General features: G+C 41.4%; 1 protein-coding gene across 2 annotated transcripts in view; it reads right to left on the bottom strand.

Annotated features, from left to right (window-relative positions):
- The window catches only part of DSCAML1 (DS cell adhesion molecule like 1), a 195,380-nt gene extending 184,450 nt beyond the window's left edge, over nt 1-10,930 (bottom strand). For both annotated transcript variants that reach the window (XM_063436831.1, XM_063436832.1), the window contains exon 1: nt 10,795-10,930. In XM_063436831.1, coding sequence (XP_063292901.1) covers nt 10,795-10,837 — 43 coding nt within the window. In that variant the 5' untranslated portion in view covers nt 10,838-10,930. The remainder of the gene's footprint in view (nt 1-10,794) is intronic.
- Nucleotides 10,931-13,593: the final 2,663 nt, after the last annotated feature.

The raw sequence follows: 13,593 nt of genomic DNA, 5'->3' as shown, positions 1-13,593 counted from the left end.
ATAAGGGCTTTAGTAGAAAGATATGGGCTATAGTGGTGGGACATGGACTAAGGGGTTAAGGGGCTATAGTGATGGGATATCGACTGTAGAGGTGGGTATAAGGGCAATAATGGGGAACAATGGCTGTAGTGGAGAGACAGTAGCTGTAGTGGCAGGATAGGGGCTATAGGGAGGGAATAGCACTGCGATGGGGGTATAGAGTTTTGTAGTGGGGCAGTGGCTCTAGTGTGGGATTGGGGTTATAGCTTCTATAGTGGTAGATGTAGTTTAGGGGATATTAGCTATAGTGGGGGTTAGGGGTTGTAGTGGGGGGGGCTGTGGCTAAAGTGTATATATCATTATGATTTTTTATGAAAAAACAGACACTAAACTAAAGCCTATTTTCCCTCCTTAGGCTTACCTTGGGCCAAGGAGGGGGGTATCATAATCCCTGGTGGTCTGGTTGGAGATGCAGAATGTCTGCACCGCCAGTGGGTGCAGACAGTTTCTTCTGGCTGGCACCAGGAAATGTATCAGAGCATTGCAATGGTAACCTGGGCAAAGCTCATACACTGCGAGGGAAACCTATTACGGTCTCTCTATTCAGGTGCCGGCCTTGCAGGTCGCAGCAGGAGTATGGGCAGACAAGTGTGGGAGACCTCTGATATCCCTACACGCCCTGCCGCCACCCTCCTGCCTGCAACCCCGAGGCCACAGTGGCCTTGTGGGAAATCCAGCCCTGGGTTTGACACAAACCAGTGGGGGAAATAACCAGAGACTCTATAAGCACTAAAATGAGCAGTAGTGGTTATGGTGCTTAAATAAACATTTGAATTTTTAACTCAGCTGAAGTTGAGATCTTTTCACTATATGAGCATGGTTCACACATTCTGAGACATGACAACGAATTCTCCTGCAGGCCAGTTCCAACATTAGGGTACAGGTCACAGGTACGACTGCCGGCTTATCTTATCTGCACAGTTACATACCAACATCTTATATTGGGCCTTCTTCATATGTGTATTGATCTAGAGTCTACAGACATTTCACACCTTCATGACAAATGAATGACATGCTATAACCATTATAATAGTATTGTATATACCTAACCCCTGATCCGGAAGGGACATTGTAGGCACCATAATCACTACATGCTGCAGTGGCTATGGTACCAGGAGTGCCAGAACGTTGTCTACCAGTAATCTGTCACTCTATTACCTTGCTATGTCAGTCGCCCCCCAATAACTTCACACTGAGTTGATCTGATAAAGCAGACGTAAATACTTCCATATGTTCATATCAACTCATACCAGATTTATATCGTGCCAGCTCAGCGAATTAATACTGGTTGAAACGATGGAGAAGTCTGAACTTCCACTTTATCAGACCAGCTTAGACCAGAAGGACTGCTCGTATGTCATTTACATGACTTTCATTCTTCAGATAGAGTTTCAGGGCCACAGGACACCAGTAACTTGAAGACATGAGTAAATAAACGGTAAATTCTCAAATGTTGCAACTTCCATGATGCTTTAACATGCTAACGGCTGGCAAAACGTCATGAAAGTTGTAGTTCTATAATATCTGGAATCTATGTCTATTGCTAACCCTGCTCCAAGACATTCTAAACAAACATGGTACCCGTCAATGCAGCATCTATAGATTTGAATATAGACACCCAGGGTAGGACTCAGAAACCATCATGAGACGTGTGGAGACCAAGTTCTCAGCACCAGGTACCATGGCTGTATGGCAATGGTTATGTGGAGGCAAGGATATGGCAAGTTCTGTTTAAAGCCCTACTAATGCTGAAATGTCCAGGTTTATAGAGCTAAGACAATATTCCTGCACATAAACTTGGCAAAAATACACCAGTATGGTGGAACTGGGCATGTAAACATGTCTCTCAAAGAAAGATCTTGTCTCTACAAAGACAAACATCAACAAGATCATTATATCCCAATGTAAGCTAAAGCTTGGCATACAGAGTCGTCCTTTCTATGCAAGTGTCTAAACTTGACAGACATCCAAGGTCCCTCGTCCGTTGTGTTCTTGTACATAAATTGTATGAGGATTCATATCAATGTCTGGTCTCTACAATTGTATGTGGACAACTGCTCGTCAAAAGTTTTCTTCTTAAATCACAGACATGATAATGCATCTGGGATTTAATTCCATTTAGCCACAAAAGAATTTAGGAAACTAGGCCTGGCCTCAGTCTGTACTCAAATCCATCCCAAAAGTTGATCATTGTTGAGATCATGGTTCCATGCATGATAATCAAGCTCTTCCACAACGATCAAGAAAGCATTTCATCTTTACTTGAGGGCAATATATATATGTATATATTGCTGGAAACAGTGTATAATAAATATACTGGCATATATTTGGTAATAAGTTACCATTTGAAATGTCAGTGTATTCTGTAGAATTAAGATATCCACTGGATGTACCAGATGAAGCCTGAACCACGATAAACAACCAAGACCATGAACAATTTCCCAAATCTTGCTGTTGGTGCTGTGCAGTCAGGAAGCATTCTCTTGGCATTCGTCAAATACAGGGTGATCTATAGGACCGCCAGACGTTAAGGATGGTACATCATCTCAGAAAGTATTTACCCAGGGTCCAGTCATGGCAAACTTTACGCAGATCAATGTAACACTGCATGATGTTCACAAAGTTGTGTTCAGGACTTGCCCACGGAAACTCATTTTGTTTCATTCAGCTTGTGGGGTCGATAGTATAGTGGAAGGTAGGAGATGTAGTGGAGGGATAGGAGCTTGGTAGTGACTGCAGCAACTGAGGGCACGCTTCAGCACTGGCCAAACACTTTCAGGGTTATTCACGAAGGTGACTTTAAAATTTAAGGCCATAATTATCGAATTGGACGCATTGCTGACTTAGAGAATATTTTCCATTTTGGCCTTACATTTGAAATGTACTTTGAATTCTACTTTAGTGCATAGCTCTGTTCGCTTTTAACTCCTACCACTCCACAATAAGACATACAGTTAGGCCGTGGGATAAATATGAGATATTGACATGTTAAAATTTTCTTTTACTGAGCCACGTTAGAAGTCACAAAACTGTGTGTTTATCTCCGGAAATGATCGGCAATGGGCATTGATGATAAAATCTAATGCACTACTTACAAGGGTGGCCACACATTTTTTGCACTACTGTGTACTCCAGCTGTCATAGAACTAAAACTACCATGATGCTTTGCAAACATTAAGAGTGGTAAATCATCATCAGAGTGTAGCTTTGCAGTTTGGGTATCTACCTTTTAAAACACCTGCCACATACAGAAATAGCAGAACACACAATGAACCATCCAGTTTTAAATATCCGACTATAGTACAGATTGAGATTTATTCCAGCACTTTTCCCCTGCATTTTGCAATTCAATTTTCAACTGACTACAATTGACTGTTGAGTGAATAAACCCCTGTGTGTCCCAGTAACTCACATAGCAATGCTGTCACTGTATCTGTCCCGATTGCTGCCAATGGACACATGCAGATCCACCAAACCATCACAGAAACATACAAACCACAAATTTATGTAATAAACCATTTTTTTTCTAAAAATTGATACTTTATAGAATCTTCCTTTTGCCAACTAGGAGGTAGACAAAATACATTTTAAAAAAAAATTAAAAAGGGTGGGAAGATTGCAAAGATTGCTTCTTTTTTGCAATTGATTTGCTATAAACTAAAGGAATTGCACAGAGACATGAGAGATAAAAAAAAAAAAAACACAACACACTCCATATACCCCAGTCACCCACCCTCCTACATCCATCCCCCTCCTGCATGCATCTTATTTCTGTCGCAAATATTAACATAAACAAATGAAGTGCAAAAAAGCCAACCCCTGAATCTCGAGCTCTCTCGCTGTCACACTTAACTCACTCCGTGCCAGATGCAAGAATCCAGAAAGGCTCCTATAAGAACTGAATTGTGAACGTGATAAGCTTGATAGCGGGTTTTTTTTTGTGGGTTTTAGGCAAAACAAAATACTGGTTTATTAGCTATCACAAGCGGAATTCCGATAGAAATGCAGTGTTCCATTTTCATTAACAAAACCTTCGTTACATGGGATTACATCGCCAAAAATCTAAGCCGCCTAACCTAAACTGCCAAAAACATGACCCTTTTAACCACTACATTGCCAGTGCGGCAAGATATGCTGCAGGGCTCGGTGATCATTTTCCCTTTTTCCCCCCTTTTTTTCCCCCTTTCTCTCTTGCTCTTTAATGTAAATTGTCGAGATTCAAGCACGTCATTTGCAAATTCAAAAAATGGAATATATTATGGAATGGCAAATAACACTTGCATGCAAGAACAAATGGTTTTTGTATGACTTTCACAACCATGTTGGCGGGTTAAGGACGTCTGCCAGTTTAATGGTGTTCTAAAGAAACAAAAAGACATTATAAAAAAAAACAGGGTATTGAAAATATAATTCTGCATTTTTTAATAAAACGAGGAGAGGGGAGGGTTGCTTCCCCTAAAATGTGGCTCTCTTTCTAAAGAGCACATACTCGCTGGCATATTCTCGCACGCTCCACTAAATCTGAATATGATCAGCCAAGAGCATCTTGCAAGTCTGTGATGGCTTCTTATGATAAAATGCATCGCAAGGCAAATTAAGACAAATGGTTGCGTTTCTCCCCTGCCCCTCTTCTTCCAGGTCTAGGAAGGGTTAATGAGCCGTAGGTACAGGAATAATTAGAGGCAGCATACAGCTTGGTCACACTGTATCCTACTAAAAATACAGAACAGATTTTAAATAATATAAAAAAACAAAAAACAGTATTTTATGTTTTATTTTGAATATTCATAGAGAGACTTGGAGGATGGCGAGAAATGGATGGGGTTAATTGAGCTAATTAACAGACAATAAATTGTGTTTGTGGCGCTGGGTTCGCTAGCCTTGAACAGAAGAATCTATGAGAGTGCTTGAGGTGTGACCTTCTGATTAATGAGGATCGCAGGGTGCATCCCAGCGGCCAAGGGTAAGGAAGAGGGAAGGTAATGCTTTAAAATTACAGAGAGTACATCTAAGAAAGTACTGGGGTTTTTTCAGTGCGTGGAAGGTGCACAGAATGAAATCTGGTCTTACAATACACTCCTCATCTGACCCCACTACACCTCAATGTAAAAATATCTACGAATGATCCAGGGATCTCAGTCGTATGCAATTTGCAAACCCCCAGTATGAATGCATAAACATATGCAAATATACACTCATTCATGTGTCACCATCTATTCAGCTGGCTAAATGGAAGCCTGCAGTATAGTAAAAGCATTTTATGCAAAGAAACACTGTGTATAAGACACATTCACACAATATGTGTAATAAAACACTTATATAGTCTTATACTGTAGTGGACCTGCCCCTTAACCCCAAAAATTTTAGATTGTAATTTGGAGAGAAAATACACTGGGGTGTGGTTGGATTTTTTACATTTTTTAAATGCTGAGTAGTCGTGGAACCCAGATTTTTCTCGTCCCCATTTTTACGCCGCATTTCAGCTTTTCTCATTTATGTGTGGTTCCGATTAAAAAAAAATGTGTGCGCGTGTGTATGCGTACAAATAAATGTAATGATTCTAAGAAGAGTTACATGTACAATTCTGAAAATTTAGATACATGCGTGCAAAATGGGTCACCAGACCTAGGGAATCAACATTTATAATCAGATTTAAAAGAAAACTGATTAGAAACTCGTGTGAAGCTTCAAAGGCTCAATATGTATATCTATTGGAAATAAAATTCTAAAAAAAAAAAAAACACATTAATGTTCTACATGGCCATGTCTAAATATTTGTTTCAAATGTGCAGAAACTAAAATAACCCCTTGTAATGCATATTTCATGCAGACAATTGCCAGTGGTGCGACAGATTGTTGAAAGAGGATTTGATTGTAAGCTCTGCAGGGAAGCATGTTAATGCCTGAGAGACCTCAGATTTCATACAATGTGTTGCACAGAAGATACAGGGAAATAGGATGTGAAAAGGAAATTGTGTTACACGATTTCATGGCCTATTGAGAACATAACCTACCTCAGTACCATAAGAGGTGCATTAGGTAACCCGATACCTAGGTGAACTTCAAATCCTGTTCTTAAAAGATGGCCAGGGGTCGTATAAGGTCTGAGTTTTTAAAAAAGTCTTATACTTATCGACAGCATTATAATCCTCAACCTTTACTTCACATTGTGCCATCACAAAACCTCTTCCAGTGTATTGGTTATGTGGCCAAGGGGAAATGGCAGTGAAGGGGTTAAGGGCATGATATTGCTTAACCTTTGCAATGCCAGTTTCAGTTTCTATACATGGGTTGGAATCTGTGGTTGCAGGTCCAGGCTTGTCCAAGGCTGTAGACAATGGTCTTTTCTGTGTCATAACTTGTGTGTTTATAGTGCCTTCCTGGCAACACAATCTAAGCATCAGGTCCTTACACAGAGCTAGGGCAAACAAAGGCAGCAGCGAGACAGGTAATATTCAAATCACCCAGGTAGAGGGAAAGCAGGTGGGGGTGTATTGGGAAAGATACATGGCAGATGGGTGGCACAGAGTGTGAAAGCGGGCGTGCAAGAGAGAAATTGATACTGACATCAGCAAAGGAAGAAAGGACCCATGTATGTACAGGAATATAAAAAGATAAATCATTCTGCTATATCTATTCATTCAACGAAGCAGAGAAATCACTTCTAACAGTTCCGCAAAATAAAATGATAGCACTCTACACTCACATTAACGTGCACCACTGCTCCGCACTGTACAAAGTAACATGCTCTGCAGTGCAAGGGTCTTCAGAAATTCTACTCAACATGCTCCGCAACAAATTCCAAACACAGATCAACTGGGCAACTACAAAATCCGCAAATTAGAGGGACATGGGTAGGTCACCACTGCGCCACAGATAACAGGGAAATTGCTAAGCAAATATTACGCTTCAGCCAATGCTCTGCAATGCAAATTAAAGAGGAAACTCGCTCTGCGTCCAATGATCCATGAATTAAAGGACCACACGCTGCACTGAACTCATCGTTGCACATTAAAGACGAGCATTGCTCTGCGTAACTGCTATGCACACCACTGAAGGCGCAAAGCTCTGCAACACACATCCTCGGCAAGCGTAAAGGACATCAAGCTTCAAAGGCGATTTTTAACATATTCTACTGCTTTAACTCTGCACATTGTACTGGGAACTGCTCTAAATATGATATCCAAGATTTTTATGCAACCACTGCTCATCACACGATATAAGCAGACCACTTTCCACCTAACTGCTCTGCAAAATGACAGACAGACGGCTCTGCACATTACAAAATGGATGTTATGTACACTGCGGATGTATTTTGCTCTGCAAAGCGCTTCTGCAGTTTCCATATAGCAATATGTTCTTTTTAGAGGTATATAGAAGTTTAGGACTTATAAGTCCAAAATTTAGTGTCATATTTAGGGTACCCCTCTAGATAGTCAGATATGAAGTTCTATTATTATGCATTTACTTATAACCAGGTATTTTCTTCATTGAGCAATCAGGCCAATCTGTGATTAACCCATTGCTGTCAGAATCGTGAGCTCCAGTGTCTAGAGAACCACAGAAAGGTACATTTTTGGATAATTTGACCAAATTTGACTATTTTACCCCAACCTTCCACTGCTGATATACCAGCGATCCATACACCCACTCCTCTCACATTTGGATTTTCCCAGATTTCTCCTCTTTAATAGAATGTTGGTCCTACATTGAATTGTACAGTTTTCACTTAAAGGGTCAATTCACTAAACAGAGATTACGGAGGATTGTCAAATGAATTTCACGTTTTAACCCAATGGCACCAAACTGGAAACATTTCTTCAAACTTATGTTTTCCATTTTTGAATATTTTGGCCTATAATTTACAATTCTCCTGTCAATTCCTCAAAGCATTTAGTTAAGTCAATAAATCCCTAAATCGTGAATTAGGGACACATTATATGTTATACTAAACATATCAAATGGCTATGAAATTATTTAGAAAAAAAGAGATGAAAAACAAAACAAAAAAAAATCTGAAGCCCATTTAACAAACACTCCCAATAGGTCTATATTTTACACCACTTAAGCTAAACATTATAAATGCCATTAAAGTGTACCCTGTACCCAAGTACTTGTAGATGTTTAGCACCATCTACTATTGCGCAAAGGTGGAGCCTTCTGTAATGCCATATATGGAAGTCAAACTCAAATATACACAGGCATATGTGTAGCCAATGACCCATGTGAACAGCCGCATGTAACCTTAGGCTTAAATAATCCAGTTTTGCGTAAAACATATCAACATATTCCAACCAGAGCCATATGGTTAAGGAATCCCATTTTGGATAAAACAACTCAATATATCCTAAACAGATCAACAATTAATGCAAAAAAAAAAAAATGAAATTAAAAAATGCCATACAATATATTAAAGGAATGCAATATATTAAAATGCACACCTTCTATATAATACAATGGATTAAAGTGATACAGGTGACAATACAATGCATTAAAGGTATACAAGATATAAGACAGAGTATAATGACATACAATGCAATAAAATACAAGTCAGAATAAAAATATACAAGAAAATCATTGATAGTTAGCAAGCACCACATGACATCGTTTTTAATATCTGTGTGCAATGAAAAAAAAATAATGGATAAATCTGAGATAGATAGATAGATAGATAGCATGTAATGTCCTTATTGTAAAATACATGGATTTTGTAGCCAGTTTCCTGCATGCTGAGGAGGATATCAATAGCACATTTTTAAACAAACAAAAGAAGTGAATTAACTGCTAAATGATGAGTATCTCAGAATGCCAGGGAGCAGTAAAGGGCATGGACCACCAAGAGGCAGAGGGCACACTAACAAACTTATGGTTTTTACTGAGTGACTGCTTACACAAGAACGTACTGAACAGTCCCTCAAACTGGGGTGGAATACTAACTGGTTTAAACTGAAATACTGACTGGCACTCACACTAACATTCTGCTTGCACAGAACTGGCATTTACAGTGAAATGGCGCTGGCATAGAATTGGCACACTCACATTGAGATACTGACTGGCATAGAATTGGCACACTCACATTGAGATACTGACTGGCATAGAATTGGCACACTCACATTGAGATACTGACTGGTATAGAATTGGCATACAGACATTGAGATACTGACTGGTACAGAACTGCTCCTCAAACACTGACTGGCACAAATATGGCTTCCCACAATAATTAGTGGAAGAGAAATGTCATTAAAAAACTGGAACACTGACACAGAGCAGGCACTCATTTACTAAAACACACCGATATTGGCACCAGACTGGCACATATATACTAAAACACTGAGACTGGCACAAAAATGGCACTCCTATACAGAAAAAATGAGACTGGCACAAAAATGTCACTTGTATACAGAAACACTGAAACTGGCAGAAAAATGGCACTCATATACAGAAACACTGAGATTGGCACAAACATGTCACTCCTATACAGAAACACTGAGATTGGCACAAAAATGGCACTCCTATACAGAAACACTGAGACTGGCACAAAAATGGCACTCCTATACAGAAACACTGAGACTGGCACAAAAATGGCACTCCTATACAGAAACACTGAAACTGGCAGAAAAATGGCACTCATATACAGAAACCCTGAGATTGGCAAAGCATTGTAACTCATATATCGACAAATCTAAGACTGGCACAGAAACGGCACTTATATACCGAAACTCTGAGATGCAACAGAACTAGTCTAGCACTCATATACTAACAACAACGAGAAGTGGCACAGAGCTAGCACTCATACTGAAACACAGAGCTAGCACTCTTACTGAAACACAGAGCTAGCACTCTTACTGAAACACAGAGCTAGCACTCTTACTGAAACACAGAGCTAGCACTCTTACTGAAACACAGAGCTAGCACTCTTACTGAAACACAGAGCTAGCACTCTTACTGAAACACAGAGCTAGCACTCTTACTGAAACACAGAGAGTGGCACAGAGCTAGCACTCTTACTCTTACAGAAACACAGAGCTAGCACTCTTTCTGAAACACGGAGTGGCACAGAGCTAGCACTCATACTCCGTCACTTTTATACAGAAAACAGTGATATTGGCACATAACTGGCACTGAAACAGATCGATTGGCACAGCGGTGTTTCATCCATTGAAGCACTGACTGCCGTAGTAATGACACTCCGAGATACTGACTGGCATTACATTCATCACCCATTCATGCCATGCTGCGTGTACCATGAAGTGGCCCCTGGCAGTAAATGGGTCAGGACGGGGTCCCGTCAGCACTAAGTGGTCACAGAGCCCGGGTCACTCTGCCAGGGATGGTCCCAGTGCCCGCACACAGCCCGGGTCACACTGCCAGGAATGGTCCCAGTGCCCGCACACAGCCCGGGTCACTCTGCCAGGGATGGTCCCAGTGCCCGCACACAACCCGGGTCACTCTGCCAGGAATGGTCCCAGTGCCCGCACACAACCCGGGTCACTCTGCCAGGAATGGTCCCAGTGCCCGCACACAGCCCGGGTCACTCTGCCAGGAATGGTCCCAGTGCCCGCACACAGCCCGGGTCACTCTGCCAGGGATGGTCCCAGTGCCCGCACACAGCCCGGGTCACTCTGCCAGGAATGGTCCCAGTGCCCGCACACAGCCCGGGTCACTCTGCCAGGGTCCCAGTACCCGCAAACAGCCCGGGTCACTCTGCCAGTGAATGCCCCCCTGCCCTGGAGGTGCCCCCGAGGTCAGACTCACCTTTCTGCATAGAACACAGCAGGAGGAGAGTTACCAGCAACATTCCATAAAGAGAACGCAGAGCCCGGGCTGTGAATCCTCATCAGATCCCTGGCTTCCCTCCTCACTCAGCTCTCCAGCCCTCACTGCTCCTCCTCTGCTCTCATCAACAGGGTGGGCACAGGACTGCCACTCCCAGTCCTAACACACGGGGAACCTGTCATCTCCTCCGGGCTGCCCTCCCACTGGGAGTGTCCTCACTCACACTCAGCGCAGGCAGACTGTCAGACAGGTGGGATAGCCAGACCTCCATCACTCACACCCAGTGCAGGCAGACAGGTGGGATAGCCAGACCCCCATCACTCACACCCAGTGCAGGCAGACAGGTGGGATAGCCAGACTCCAATCACTCACACCCAGTGCAGGCAGACATGTGGGATAGCCAGACTCCCATCACTCACACCCAGTGCAGGCAGACAGGTAAGAGAGCCAGAGCCCCATCACTCACACCCAGTGCAGGCAGACAGGTGGGACAGCCAGACCCCCATTACTCACACCCAGTGCAGGCAGACAGGTGGGATAGCCAGACTCCCATCACTCACACCCAGTGCAGGCAGAGGGGAACTCTAACTGTCAGACAGGTGAGTTAGCCAGACCCCATCACTCACACTATGCGCAGGCAGACAGGTGAGATAGCCAGACCCCATCACTCACAAATCCTGTGCAGGCAGACAGATAGAATAGTCAGCTCAGACCCTATCACTCACACTGTGCAGGCAGAGAGGGGCTGTATCAGCCAGACAGGTAGGTAGGATAGTTATACCCCATCACTCTCACACAGTACAAGCAGTGCAGAAGGGGGCTATAGCAGCCAAACAGGTGGGATGGCCAGACCTCCCTCTACTTTCCTGGACACCAACACATGTAGAATGCTGCCCTGCAGTATGTAGCATTCACACACTACAAGTGAAAAATCAACTGATTGCTCAAATTAAAAGTTCCCTCCTGCAGAGTATGAATTCTACACACTTCTCACATGTTGTCAGTATCAGTATGCACAAGTGATGTGTCCTAGGGAATATATTTTTATATTATATATATATATATATATATATATATATATAAAACTCTCTGAATACACCATGTTTTCCTGAATCCAAATTGCTAAATGTAGGCTAAAATATCTGCATCAGTAAAAAAACGTCTAATCACAGCTCGGCTATTTCAGCCTCGATTTTACAATCTAAATGAATTTCAGTGAAATTTGGAGTTTAGCGAATAACCCCACTGGTTAGAAAAAACTCACACAGACTGTTCGGGAATATCAGTAAAATGCAAAATAACTGCAATCTGTGCAAATGTGGGCCAAGTGGGTGATCATACAATTACCGAACGCAATGCCAAAATGTAGTGGAACCCCGGAACAGACAAATCATGCAATGGATGAGCATGTTCGTTTTGATTCGTAATTTGGAGTTACACCCCTGATGCCAAAAAAAGATGATTGGTGGGTGGGGGAGAGCCACTAAATGTTGATTTTATTCACAGGTCAGGGAAAAAAGGAGTCGCAGTAAAAGAAAATTAAAAAAAAAATCTATATTTAAATTTAATAAATATTGATTTTATTTTTACTTCTGATCCTGCTTCTCATTCTATTGGTCATTCTATCTCACTTGATCTGTAAACCAAATGTCAGAACAATGCTCCTATCAGTGTATAATAGTATATAATACTATAAATTATATTATGTATATATTCAGCAGTACACTGGCTCATTTTCACGCCCACTGATTAGTTTTCTAAATCTTTTTTCGTTAATGATATTCAGATGAGCCAAATCACCACATGGCCAAAATACTGCTTTACCGAAATACAGTAACATTTTGGTCCGAAACAACTTTTTTTGTTGTGTACAAGTCTAGAAAGGATATCCTTGATTTATCTTGCGTTTCTGGCAAAATATGGCAAAAATAGCGCTTCAGTTTGCCACATCTTGCCATTCGGATAGTGAACCCTGAATATAACAGGGGTATCAACTTTAGACTGTGCAGCAAAGAGTTTGTTAAGGCTACTAATAATTGTCTGAAATGTACATATACATTTATTTTTAAAGAGAAATTCAGAGGAAAAGGTAATAGCGCTAATATGCTGCCGATTGGTGATTGCTTAATTTTTACTACTGAGCAACAAGATTATTCATTCTAAATAACTCACATATAATTTCAGAAATATTACATATTTAATGTGCACGTGTTTAGCAAATTCTGATTATGGTACAGTAAGATATTATTAATCATAACTGAATTTATAGGCATATAGTGGCCAATTCTAATACAACATAATACATTATTAAAGTCAGTCATTAGCACCATTTAGATAATTAACTCCTAGGAAGAAAGGGTTAACAGACTACTACTGTCACCCAGACCACTTCATGTTAATGAAGTGGTCTGTGGGCAGTTGTCCCGTCATTTTAACCCTTTAATGTAAAACGTTGCAGTCTTTATGATTTCCCTTCCTTGACCCATTGCACCTCATTCCTTTTAAAAAAAATACAAAGGATCAAGAGACATACCAAAACCACTTCAGCTTTATAAAATTATTATATTACAATATAGTCACCCAGACCACTTTATCTCTTTGAAGTGGTCTGAGTGCAGTATCCCAGTCCGACGTAGTCATACAATGTAACTTATTGCAGTTTTTGAGAAGCTCCAATAATTACATTGCAGGACTAAGACTGCCTCTAGTGGCTTTCAATCAGACAGCCACTGGAGGTACTTCCTGGTGGCTAACCGACATTTGGTCGCCTAACTGATA

Source organism: Pelobates fuscus, chromosome 11 (genome assembly GCF_036172605.1).
Source record: "Pelobates fuscus isolate aPelFus1 chromosome 11, aPelFus1.pri, whole genome shotgun sequence".
NCBI classification, from domain to species: Eukaryota; Metazoa; Chordata; class Amphibia; order Anura; family Pelobatidae; genus Pelobates; species Pelobates fuscus.
The sequence above is the reverse complement of the archived record's forward strand: the minus strand, read 5'-3'. Positions and strand labels throughout refer to the sequence as shown.